Here is a 13074-nt window from a genome sequence, read left to right as displayed (position 1 = left end):
TTAACAAAAATATATGTATCAATATTCAAGTCAAAAAAATCCCAAATTGAAGTTTAAAAAAAAAACGATTGTGATTGCGAAATATAACGGTAATATGTAAATATTATATTTTGTTAGTTGGCATTAGCATTGATCTTGCTTTTGGCAAAAATGAAAATAGGATGAAAAATAATAAATTTTCACAATTCATTTCTTGTACTTACTTCTTTTTTACTGTACATTTAGCACATTTAACAGATCAAAATCATTAGTTCCATTTTTATTTTTTTTTCTTCGCGTTTTATTACAAGACAAATGTTAAAAATGTTTTAAAGTGGTTTATCAGTTGACAACAGTAGTGTATAAATTTAACTTTCATTTATTCCGACACTAGAAAACAACAATGCGAATCTGTTTATGTTTAGTAAACAATCTGTTTACAGTAACTATCTGTATGCCAATAATAAAAATGTTGGCATCTGAGTTCGTCAAAACTATTGCGCGCAATTGTTTGTGTGCCAACTATCGAAAACAATTACAAATACAAACACAAACACAAACACAATTCGATACTTCTTTTTATTGTTGCAAATAAATTTATTGAACGTTTTTCTAATATGCGAAATGAGGTGTTTTAGTTTATTGAATTTCTGATTTATTTTCAGTCCAAATATTACATGCTAAATAAACTCTTTTTTCAGCTTCAGTAAACGTTATGTTATTCGAAAAGCATATCCAACGATATACGATGATGTGGTCTTCGTGTCTGAAAAAACAATGAGGGAAATTTTATCGGATGACTTGAAACAAGTAGAAAGGCGCTATAATCGACAATTGGATAATCTTGCAATTGATACCGAACAGTTGGCACTTAAATTGAAGAATAAAATTCAAGACTATGAAAAACTGAATAGGCAATACACATCTCAACAGGTAAGAGATTGAAAGGAAAATTTGATCTTTTTTCAATAAATTGAAAAACAAATTTAGAAAGAAGAATTTAATAAAACATTCAACGCAATTTCAAGGTAAATTATGATTTATTGGAAGGACAGAAAAAGTCATTGGAACGAAAATTAGAAGACGAAATAAGAAATTCCATTCGATTGAGCCGAGAAGTGGAAAGTCTTCGATGGACCAAACGGAACTTACAAGAATACATTGACAAAATTCAAAGTGAACATATTGAAGAAATTCGTAAAATTATCGAGAAACGTCATTAATGCCATCTCTGGCACAATAATTAGTTGTTATGTTGTTAACACAGAAATAATTAATGAATAAAGAACAATTCAATTTAGAACGCTACTACTATTAAATATGTTAGTTCAAAATCAGTCTGAATCAGTTGTTTGCGTGCACACACTGCAATCTACTGAGAAAACTTCGGTTCGAAAATGCTATCAACTTTTAGATTGAATTTAAGACAGTCAACGAAAGCTTTTCGCGATAGCCAATGATAGGCTATTTAAAAATTGCATTCGGATATCGACGGATATAATGTATCTTCAATTTTATTTCCTACAGCTAACATATTCAGCGTGACAATGTAATTGGTTTAAACGATAATTTGCACAGGGATTGATGCATGAAAAACTTCCCAAACGGAACTTCACACTAATTTAACTCTCACCAATATCGTGTGTACTGAGAGCTACTACCGCTTTGTCGCTCTCACACTCTTGCACTTTCGCACTTCAGTGTGATATGACGTGAGAGCAGCAAACCAGCTGCAGATCAGTGTGAATTTCGTTTTGGATTAGATCGCTTACAACTCTCGTTCAAATAAGAAGATCAAAAATTTAAAATTGCTGTCTTATTGACATCCAACTTGAATAAATTTGCTGTTTTATCCTAGTTGCAACTAAGTTGAACAAAAAGTGTAAAAATGGCACAGTAAGTAAAGCAATTGAAATGAAGTTTTGAAAAAATTTCATCAAAATAAAACCAAAATCGCATGAGCTACATTTTATTTCTGAAGGGAGTGGTACAATTATTAGAAGCAATATTTGTATATTGGTGAATTTTACAATCATCAGTTAATCATAAAATTAGAACCATGAAGCTTTACTTTGATTTGTAGCGGAGTTATCAACGTTAGCAAGTGATTCGATTATTGATCAACATCTTCTATATTTCTACATGCCGACTGCATTTTACACTTACTTGCCAAAAAAAAACTTGGCATGAATCTTTCACTTAAGCGCGTGATACTCACAAATTGGCTCTCCCATACTTCGTCATAAAATGGGAATTGTACTAACATCTTGAATAATTTTGATTATTATAATGATGGAATATAATCTTATTTTTCATGCTCAGTGAACGAGTTCTTTATCAAAAATCCTTTCCAAGTAACAACATTAGCCTAGTCTATACATTCGAAAAAGTCATGGAGAAGATCGTTGCTGAATCACCAGACCTAAAGAAGCTGGAAAAGCAATTTAAAAAGCAGCTAAATGAAATTGAAATTGACAAAGAAATGTTGGAAACTCAGTTGAAGAACAAGAACAAAGAATTAAATCAACTGCATATGCAACTCAGAGACAAAGAGGTACTGAACGGCTTTTTTAACTTTTCATTATACAAGTCATCATTTATATCTAATCAATATTTGATGTTATTTTAAGGAACATTTTGACAAATTGGAACAAGAAAAAAAGTCGCTGGAACGACAAATGGAGGTCGAAGTGATCACAAACTATAGTTTGAGACGAGAAGTCGACAATCTTACATTGGCCAAAAAGAAGTTAGAAATTTACATTGACCATATTGAGATGAAGGAGTAATGTTGAACCACAGAGATCATGAATATGTTTTAAAAATCCCATGCATGTGGAAGTATTACCGAAAGAATAAAACTTTCCTTGTAAATCTTCTTTTTTTTTGTGATGATGAACTTTTTTTTACATGAATAAAGATAAAAAATAATACGGAACATTTGCCGTTCTTAAATTCTTTTCACTATTCACTGGTACTGTAGTTCATCTTTCTAGACTTCATCTAGTATTTCGAAGAAATTTTCAATCATGATTTGAACAACACCAAATCATTTCATCAGATCAAAATCAATCAGTCGAGGCATTTGGCAACAGGTGTGAAAAATCTTAAAATAAACATGTAGCGCATTCATAGAGTCGTTTCCTATGGCGGTAAGTTTTATTGTGTCTGTACTAGTAGTGTCTATATCATGTTTTATCGTCTATCTAAGAAATAATAATAAGCAGACTGTCTTCACCTGACATTCCAACCGAAGGAATTTTCGATCGTTGCCAGCTTGTGCAAGTTGTATAAATACATTATCTACTCGATAACAAGAGTTATTTTGATTTAGTCGCAATATTAGCGAGGAGTGATAAAGAGCTCAGTCCTAATATTGTTCAAACATCAAATTAAATTATCCAATTAAAAGGAAAAGCATGGGTAAATTAGGAAACATCAAAAATACGCCAGTAGAAGAGTAAGTAAATGAAAATTAGCTCGACTTGAAATAAGCAAAAACAGCAATTCTCATCGATTTAAATCGAATCGTTTTTTTATTCGTATTTGATTCAAAATGTGCATTCTTCTGTCAATAAAATTGAAGCTGTCCTTCATGTGTCGACATAAAGTCGATGATTGTAATGCGATTATAGTAATAAATTGATGAAGCATTTCAATGAATTTCATATCTACTTCATGTTCATTTTAGTGATGATGAGGGAGTAGACTTACGTAATGGAGCTCCAAGTGATAATTTTGGCGCTTCGTTCATTTTCGAAAGAGCACTCAAAAGAATGGACGTACAAACTCAACAACGCAGGCTGCAGCAGGAAAAGTTTGATAGCCAATTAAAGAATGTTGAAAATGATTACAAAATATTGGAGCTCAGATTGACAAACAAAGACAAAGACCTCCAAAAACTGAATGACAAATTGAAAAGTACACAGGTATTTAGAAAATATTACGCAAAAATATTCCATAGAGTATGAAAACTAAACCAGTTTTTTTTCTTTTCTAGACACAATTGGTGGCAATAAAAATCGAAAAGGACATTTTAGAAATGAAACTGGAGGCTGAGTTCAAAAATACTCATCGTTTGAATCGTGATGTCGAACATCTAGATTGGGCGAGAAATGAGCTTTTAGCTATGATTCACCGCAGTAGAAATATCGAAGAATTACGCCAAAAATTGCTGTCGAGGAAATTATATTGAACAGACTTATAATTAAACAACTTTCCTATGAAACAAATCAATTTTGGCCGGTTTTATTTAATTCCATATTTTTCACTCACAATTCGATGAATTTTTCTCGAATCTTCGGCTGAAGTGGGTTGTAAAATTAACTTATGAATAAAGCTGAATTTATTTTATTTGACGGTAACTTTTTTTTTAATTTTCATGAAAACATTTCAAAGAATGATTTTACTAATCAATAAATGAAACCGAAAACTTTAAAACCATTTGAAGATTTCGTTATTTAAACCATTGAAAGAAAAAAGTTCCAGTAGAAAGTTGCACAAATAGAGCACACTTTTCCCACCATGTGCATCTCCACTGTGATTAGGCTGAAAGCAGAAGATGAAGAAGATATTTGTGACTTTCAATGAATCTACCATTTCATTGTCAAGCAAGCACATCTAATTGTACTTTAAGCGTTATTGCAATATTATGGGTCGAGCGCAATCTTTTGTAAGTATTTCGAAATGCTGCCATTTAAAAAAAAAACAACATAACAAGCTTTGTTGATTGATTGCCAATTTTTTGCATCGATAAATGTCAATTGTGGTGACGCAATAACGATGAATCAATGAAAGATTTATTACGTCAATTCGACGCTTTTCATTTTCGTTTGTGCAGCTAGCGTTTCAAAACAAAAAGGAAAATTAGATCATTTACAACTCTTGAATGAGATACAACTCATCCATTTGAATAAATTTCAAAATTAATTGTGCACAAATAAGTGGGTATTGTGTTTTGATCAACGCAAAAGTGATAAAATGTCAAAGTAAGTTAAACACAAATTATTTTTATTCAACTCAATATTAGTATCTTAAAAAAAGCGACCGATATTCGTATATTTTTCATCAAATTACTACTTTTATTTTCAAAGAAATCGCTCAAGTTGTCGCAATGGAGTCGTAGTCGTTATCGAAACAGACAAAAAACTTCAAGTTCAGTTGAATGAACGACTAGACAAAAGTGAATATGAAAATGACTTGTTGGAAACCAAGCTGAGCAATAAATCGTTTGAAATTGCTAAATTGGACAAACAACTCAGAGAGAAACAGGTGAGAAGACTTTCATAATTATTGTTAGTTTAAAGTTATTTCAAGGAGAAAATCCAATTCTGTCCTTGAACAGGAACAATTTGCTGAATTGAAACACGAAAGAGATTTGCTAGAGATACAATTGCAAGCTGAAATAAGGAATTCAAACCGCTTGGGTCGAAATGTTGAAGAGCTTTCATCAATGAAAAGAGAATTATTGGATCGGATTGATCGCATTAAAAGTGAACACATTGAGGAGATGCGCGAAATAATTGAACGACCGAAGAAACATCGCTACCCGTGTGAAAAAATAGTAATTGAGCAGTCAGTTAACTAATTTGGGACAAAAATGACTTACTTTGATTGACATTTCAGTACAAAGTCTAGTGTAAGTCTATCATAGTTAACTGAAATCATTTGAACTTAAAAGTCAATCTGAGTTGTTTCATTTGGGACAAAGTGATTTTCTTAGAACAAAAACATAAATTCAATCGACTAAAGTCAACTGAAGTTATAGTCAGTCAGTCAGTCATTTTTTTTTTTCACACGGGTAAACAGTCGGGATGTATATTTTTTTAATACTAAGTTTATCTCTGTAATTGTGAAAAAAAAGTGAAATGAAACATGAAATACCCCAATGAAAACCTAAAAAACATATCAAATATCATTCTAATGTTAACAGTGCTAAGTTGTTACCTCTTCTACTCATTCGGAGAACGAACTGATTCACACATTCGATTCCGTTGCACAGATGCCAATTTTATTAATTGATCAATTGATTGATAGTTTTTAAGCGATAACTGATCGGTTGATGTTCATTGAAGTTTTTATTTTTAGCAACTACAGCGAACAGTCTTCAATGAGTCGAACAGTCGATGTAAGTCAAATAAACTTTTTCAGAGTTGATGTTTATCTTTCTTTGAATGCTCCCCGATGCGTCGAAATTCAACGTCATTGCATAGGTTATTTGTAATGGCATTTCAGTGCCAATCTATTCTGGCGTCATATTCTGTTTGCAGATCATAGTCAATGCAATTCGATTTGTCGATGAATGAATGACAACTTCTAACAGTTCCCTGTCAAATGATACGTAGAATTGCTTTAATCCTTGGACATTGGACAATATTTGAATTCGCCCAAGAGAACAATAAACGTCAACTCTAATTACGAATAGATTTAATCAAGCCGTCAGAAGCTGTGCAGAGTAACGCAATGAGTTCAATAAGTTAATTATAAGAACTATATGTTATTCGATGAATTATTTCGCGTTCTACGCCAATTCAGTTGAACTATTCAGTTCGAAATCACAAAGTGATGAAGTAAAAAGTGAAAATCAGATTTAGAAATAATATTTATTATTGAAATTGAGTCTTTGTGTGAAAATTGAGTGAAGAAATTCATTGTTATACGAGTACATTTAGGATTAAACTAGCTACCGCTAGATGGCAGAATGAAAGCTATTTGAGTAGAATTTGTATCTATTTGGAGATCACAGTTAGTACATCCAATTCCAAAATTCTTCTTTTAAATTCAAGTGAAATTCGCGATCGAGTATTTCACAATATTTTTTTCTTTTCATTCTATCGTTTTGTTGTTTTTTTTATCCGTTTTCTACTTCATGATAATTCTCACCTTTGAATAATTGCATTTCGTTCATTCTGTTCATTTGGTAAGTTTATTTGAAGAAATCAAATAACGACAATGTAGCAACAAATTGATTTTTCCCCTTTTTAAAACCGCTTTCGAAAACAATTGATTGGTAATTCATGGTACAACCAAAACGACACCGAAACCAACGAATCATTTGTCTTGCCGTGTGAAAAAGCGTTTGAGATGGACTTGAAGCGGCACTTTTTTCATTAGATTCCAAGAGGCATTGCATGACTGTTGTTGCATCAACATATGCACGAGAGTTCTTGTGCCGTATTAGAAGTGATGCAAAAGTTAAAGGTCACTTCTAGAGCAATCAATTTTAATTGTGAAAATATAAGACGCAGTTCTCTCTGCGCTTGTGATGATCCCGTCTATATAAGGGAATCGACCCAACAAACTCTCTGCGGTGCGCACACAAAGAGAGAGAAAGAAAGAAAAGTAAACGAGATGAGCGTGTAGTGTGTTTGAATGCTGTGGCACAGTAACACTGTAACAAATGTAAACGGTATGGTGTCTACGATGTGCATTGATCGTGCCAATAAAACGCACATTGAGATAGAGGTTCCGTTTCATAACTCACTCTGCAGGCAGTAATTTATCGATTTTTGCTATTTTATTTATCTGGATAGGCCACGGCAAAAAAAAAATATCTATGCGAAAAGTGCAGTTTTTTTTAAAATATGGCAAATGCATTGATTTCTGCTTACCCGTAGATGGAGTGTGCGTTTTTTACCGTCTGTCATTAAAATACAAAACTCGAATCCTCTTCATAATTTCTGTCCCTTTCGTTATTTATACTACAACGTAACTGGCAGAGAGAAATGATAGTGGTCGATTAGCACAAATGTTGTCAATTTTGAAAATTATGTTTGAAATGTTTTCGATTCTCATTTCTGCTTCTCACATGGACACATCATTAAATTATGTTCTTGCGTGATTTACTTCAGTTACGCGATGACACTATAGTGAGATACAACAAATTGGATAACGGTTGTGTTAATTCACGCATCAAACTGGCGCAAATGAGTTGAAATTCGTTGTCGAAATTAAAATACGATTTGTTTAATTTCGGCCGAAATGCGCTTTCTAAACGGAGTTTTTATTCGTCTGAAAATGAGGTGACTGAAGAAATATTCATAAAATTAAATGGATTATGATGCTAATGGTGAAAAACTTGTTATTCTTCTCTGTTCACAGAAACATCCATTTCAGAATGTGACACACAGCGTTGTCACTTGCAACCATTTCTTCAATTTCTCTGGTAATTCGTTGGTGTTCAAGACTTTGATGGTGGTCAGTAAAAGTTGATAGAAATCAACTTGTTCATATGAGTCGAATAAAATTTATTTCATTCATTGGCAATTCCATGATAATGAATTAAATTTTATTGAATTTCCATTTGTAAATGTTTGTTTTTTCTATCGTATAAAATGCCATGCTCAATCTGGGCATATGTGGCATTTGACTAATACTATTGGTGTAGCATATACTACAACATGTCATATTATATTTCCCCATGCAATTGAAATGCATAGTTCAAACTCTAGCCAGATTTCCACTGTGGTTTGTATGCATTTGGAATTGGGTTTTCGTTAAAATCTTTTCACACCTACGCAGCCCCGAGACGAGATTATTTCAATCCTTTTCCATTTACTTTTCCATTTATTCAACGGTTTTCAGCCGTTGTGGCGGTGAATCATGATGGCGGTCGTAGACAAGATGACACACATTAAGAAGGAAGGCGACATGTGAGAAAGTTTTTAAGCCACATGATGCGATTGAGTGTATTTATGACATTTAATACTTTTGAACATTCGCTATTTAACCCGATCGCATATAGTACGTGTGTGATTGAAACAAAGGTGTGGCTACACGGTTCAAATAGGTCTACATCGTATTCACAAAAGGATGGAGAGATTGAATAAAGGAGAAAAAAGATCGTCGTTTGGTCGTCTTTATACATGCAATAGTTGATGCAATAAAAGTCATTTTTATGTTTTTTTTTCTCTCGATGCCACAATAAAAACGTCGCTTTGTGTTGAGCCAACAGAGAGATAGATGTCTATTGTTATGGCAACAATAACCTTTTTCTCAACGCAGTACACACATTTGCTCGAATGCTCGTATGGATGTTTTGATGATATTTTGATTGAAGTGCTGTGTATGCGCACATATAATTCTTAGTAAAAAATCGATTAGTGCATTATTCGTCTTTTATGTGTGTTGATTGAGCAATAGCGATTGTAACCAGCAAATAACATTTTATTTTAAATGCTATTCACTTCTCTCTCTTTCTCCCGCTCGTCGGACAGAGAGTGACTTCTTTATTACTCCGCAACCAGTGCGACGGACTGTAACTTTGTGTGTTGTGATAAAGGCTTCGCCGTTTCGATGCCGAACCATAAGCAGTATTATTCTTTGTTGTTGCACTTAAAGTGAGATAGAGAAGTAGAATTGTTTCAGTGCTACATTAAGATACCACAACGTCGAGAGAGTTTCTCGGAATGATTCGATTGAGTTTCAGTGAGTTCGAAAAATTACTTTTCGTCTGTAACAAATTGATACTTGGAAATTATTCTGCAAACTATATGTTGAGCAAAAATGCAATGGCTTCAATCAACTTCGTTAATACTGATTCAATTGTTGAAACCTCTTTTCAAAGTATCTTATCGAATACGCGCCGCAGCAAAACCAATGATAGTTTAATGCTCAATCAATGAGCATTTGAAAATGAAAATTTCAGATCAAAGCACTCTTCACTTTATTGATTACAGACTTTTAAGTAAGATTTATTGCGATGTAGAATCACAAATTAAACGTTTGCTTATACAACGAATTAACCATAATTATATAGACGCCCGTTGAATTCGTTTCGATACGAACATTTCCATTCTCGTGAAAACGCATCTCGTCGTTTTGTTTTTCTTATTTAAAATTACCATAGTGTGCATGGAGAAGAACGGAGGGGAATGGAGAAATGCACGAAAATCATGCCTTGTCTTTCACCGCACCATTCCAACACTAAATGCTGGCAATTAATCAGTAAATGCACACGGAAAAACTAGTTTCTATCATTTCCATTTGGGTGCACTTGGAATAGAAATCTAAACAAAGCCATTGATTGCGCTGAATCGATGCATCGGCGCTACATTATCGTGTATTCCATGTCTACTTCTTCTGGTTTGAACAAAATCTTGGATTTTTTTTTAGGTTGAAAAGAAGAAGAGCATTCGTTTATGGATTTGAAACGATGTTATTTATGACAAAAAAAAATAGATTCCGACCGAAGAATACACCTTGTTTTTGTTTATGACTTGTTATCGATCAATCAATTGCAAAGATTAATCGAACAACAGCAGATAACATTTGTTTTATTCTAATTTAGAGATTTTGTTGTGTGCGCTCGTCGAAAATGTTCAGGAATGTTCTGAACAAGATTATAATGCAATAATTTAGATTACGATTTTTCACTTCGAATTTTAAGTCGACCAAATAAAAACAAGAGAGAAGAACCAATTAAATGTTATGACAATAGGATTTATGAAAACTTTTGAAATAACACAAGTGCATGGTTCTCCATTCAATTGTTTACAAAGTTGAACAATGAGCAGAGTCAAGCAATATATACTCAACAATCAGATGCCAAATTGGCATTGCTAATCTGTCTATCACCGTTTATAATCATGATGCAATTTTGTCAACACAAACAATCGAACAATTTTGTATTTTTGCTATTGATTCTGCTAGATGTATTCTATAAAATTGATACCGAATCAATATGATTGTGAACAAAATAATTTTGTTTATTTCTTCTTTTGGTTTTCACGTAATCGTTATCTCTTAAAGATAGCCTGTGTAATCTTGATTTCAATTGACACAAATTCATTGTGTGAATTTGCCTATAAATAGAGCTGTGGTTGTTGCGGTCATTCGAATCATTGTTGCGGTCATTCATTGGCTTGTCGTACTGGCAATCTTCAGGTTGGCTCATTGTATTTTCACAAGTTTGATAAACAAGAATGAAATTCTTAATAGTGTTGGCGTTAATCGTTACTGTTGGCTGTTGTGAAGCGGAGAACTGTTGGGATGGCCTTGAAAAAATCAGAACTTTAGCCGAGGAACAGTCTGCCATTCGAAATGTTTCAATGGATGTGGTGCGTAGATTTTCGTTGGATGTGAAAAGTATTGTGATGTGGCGTGAAATGGTCAACAAAATGACCTTGGGCAAGAATGAGAAAAAATCGGCTCAAACTTTTTTGGATTATGTGTATTTTACGTTCAAACTTGCCAATGAAATTGAACAGGAAAACGCATTCTCATACGGAGAGAGGTTTTCCAAAATCGAAGTCTTCTATGAATCACCAGGTAGTTTGACCGCAAAGCAACTCTGCGACGCCAATAAAGAAGTCGCCGATGCAGTGGAAAAAACAGCCAAAAGCCGAGAACGCATCGAAAAATACATCGACAATGTGAATGAAAAAATGGAAGATATCAAAGCGAAAATCCAGAAACTCAAAGCAAAATTACCAGCTACCATGACTGATAGCAAAGAAGAATCAAGAGAAGATGAAGCTATTCGGGAGAATGCTTTCCGAGACCTTAAAAAGGCATCACAAGATGTGATGGACGCAATCACGGGCAAGAGAGTTACCAAGAGTCTCATCATTCCAATGTTTAAAGAAATTAAGGAAGCCGTCAAAATTGAAGACAAACTGCTGAAAGCACTCAACAAAATCTGCCTGAAAATTGATTGAAAAAGATTGAAATGAAACGATTTTTTTTCGATGTTTTTATCTTCTTATTTTTGTCAATCAAATAAAAATCATCTTGATAATGCAAGTCAAGTGTTTATTTTATAATAATTTGTCGTACGACTTGTTTAATTATTGCATCTACCTTTAGCAATGGAAAATTTCATTATAAATTTGAATTGATGCAAAGAATTCCGTTTGATGCAAAGAATTCTTGATGAATTTTCCATCTATGACGAAATAATTATTGACTTATTGAGCAATAAATTACTGTTTACTGAACAGCATATTCAAATCGAATTGATTAAAAAATGTGTTTTTCTCACTCATGCTGAAAATATATGATAAATTAACATTTTATCTTCAATCGTGTTGTTATTTTCTAATGAGATCATATCGTGTAATTAATGATCAAACGTGTAATTTTTACCAAAATATTAAACTATTTTTTTTGCTCACAATATGAGAAGAATTTTAAAAAACAACACAGATGAACTTAATAGAATTCAAATTTGTTGTAAACGTGCTGAAAATAGAAAACATGCTTTTAGTTTGAATCGTAATTCTTTGTTTAAAATGCCTACTTCGTCCCATTTCTCATCAGTATCGTTTTAATTGGAGAAGACATACAGCTAACCACAAATTGTCGCAAGAAATGTTTTGAATCATTTGCTCGATTGAATCATCAATGCGAAGTATAACAAAATCTTGATTGAAGACCAGTCTGAAGATCCTGAACTGGAAGAAATGGCACGAAAAGTCAAAGTGAAACGAAAACAGTAGGAAAACCAGGTGAAGGAATTAACCGAAATCATCACTCAATTGGAGTCGGAGCCACGCGACCAAAAAGCTATCGACAAAATCAAAAGTGCGAATATCGCGAAAATTGGCACAATCAGCGGTGAAATTCTTGAAACCATTCGGACAGAGCTCAACACAAGCAATGCTTTTGCTACTATCTACGGTTCTATCCAAGAAATGGCATCCAATCAAAAAGATTTGCTTTCATTTATTATTTGAGCTTTGCAAAACATTTGACACTAATTTTTTTTACAAAAGTTTTGGATCTTCAGTCGCATACAAATTAACATGAGGACGTGCGCATAGAAGACGGAATATTAAAGAATGTGTAAATGAATCAATAAATTATATTCGATGAACATTGAACAGTGTTCAAATTCGAATAATTTTCTAGAAATGTCTTTTTATTATTCATATTTGAAAATTCTTGAAAGATGAAAAGCTACCTTCTAAGAACGCGAATGATCGTCAACAAAAGAGACACTACGATCGTCAGCACTTGGCGCGAAACGCACTCACTTGTTCGACTATAGCTGTGCCATATTCGTATCTTAATAACCATCCTAATAATTTTGAGAGATTATTGAGATCCGATCATAATACCGATAAATCTTAATAACGCTATCAACTTTTTATCAGG

The 13074-nt window shown here is 33.2% G+C and overlaps 3 protein-coding genes across 3 annotated transcripts; all 3 read left to right on the top strand.

The window, feature by feature from the left end:
• The first annotated feature begins 677 nt into the window (after positions 1–677).
• Positions 678–1282, top strand: LOC129569186 (uncharacterized). Its single transcript, XM_055447789.1, has 2 exons — positions 678–912; positions 1008–1282. Exons 1-2 carry the CDS (start codon positions 757–759, stop codon positions 1200–1202), a joined length of 351 nt encoding a protein of 116 aa, XP_055303764.1. The 5' UTR covers positions 678–756; the 3' UTR covers positions 1203–1282.
• A 432-nt stretch (positions 1283–1714) lies between these two features.
• On the top strand, positions 1715–2911 carry LOC129569185 (kinesin-like protein KIF15). The gene is made up of 3 exons (XM_055447788.1): positions 1715–1875; positions 2302–2533; positions 2610–2911. The coding sequence occupies exons 1-3, from the start codon at positions 1868–1870 to the stop codon at positions 2766–2768; spliced, it is 399 nt and encodes a 132-aa protein (XP_055303763.1). The 5' UTR covers positions 1715–1867; the 3' UTR covers positions 2769–2911.
• A 385-nt stretch (positions 2912–3296) lies between these two features.
• LOC129569184 (uncharacterized) lies at positions 3297–4331 on the top strand. The gene is made up of 3 exons (XM_055447786.1): positions 3297–3439; positions 3671–3908; positions 3980–4331. Exons 1-3 carry the CDS (start codon positions 3399–3401, stop codon positions 4172–4174), a joined length of 474 nt encoding a protein of 157 aa, XP_055303761.1. The 5' UTR covers positions 3297–3398; the 3' UTR covers positions 4175–4331.
• Positions 4332–13074: the final 8743 nt, after the last annotated feature.

Source organism: Sitodiplosis mosellana, unplaced genomic scaffold (genome assembly GCF_009176505.1).
Source record: "Sitodiplosis mosellana isolate CC-2019 unplaced genomic scaffold, AAFC_SMos_1.0 Smas_scaffold_30, whole genome shotgun sequence".
Taxonomy (NCBI): domain Eukaryota; kingdom Metazoa; phylum Arthropoda; class Insecta; order Diptera; family Cecidomyiidae; genus Sitodiplosis; species Sitodiplosis mosellana.
Note: the sequence above shows the minus strand (reverse complement) of the source record. Positions and strands in the feature narration are given on the sequence as shown.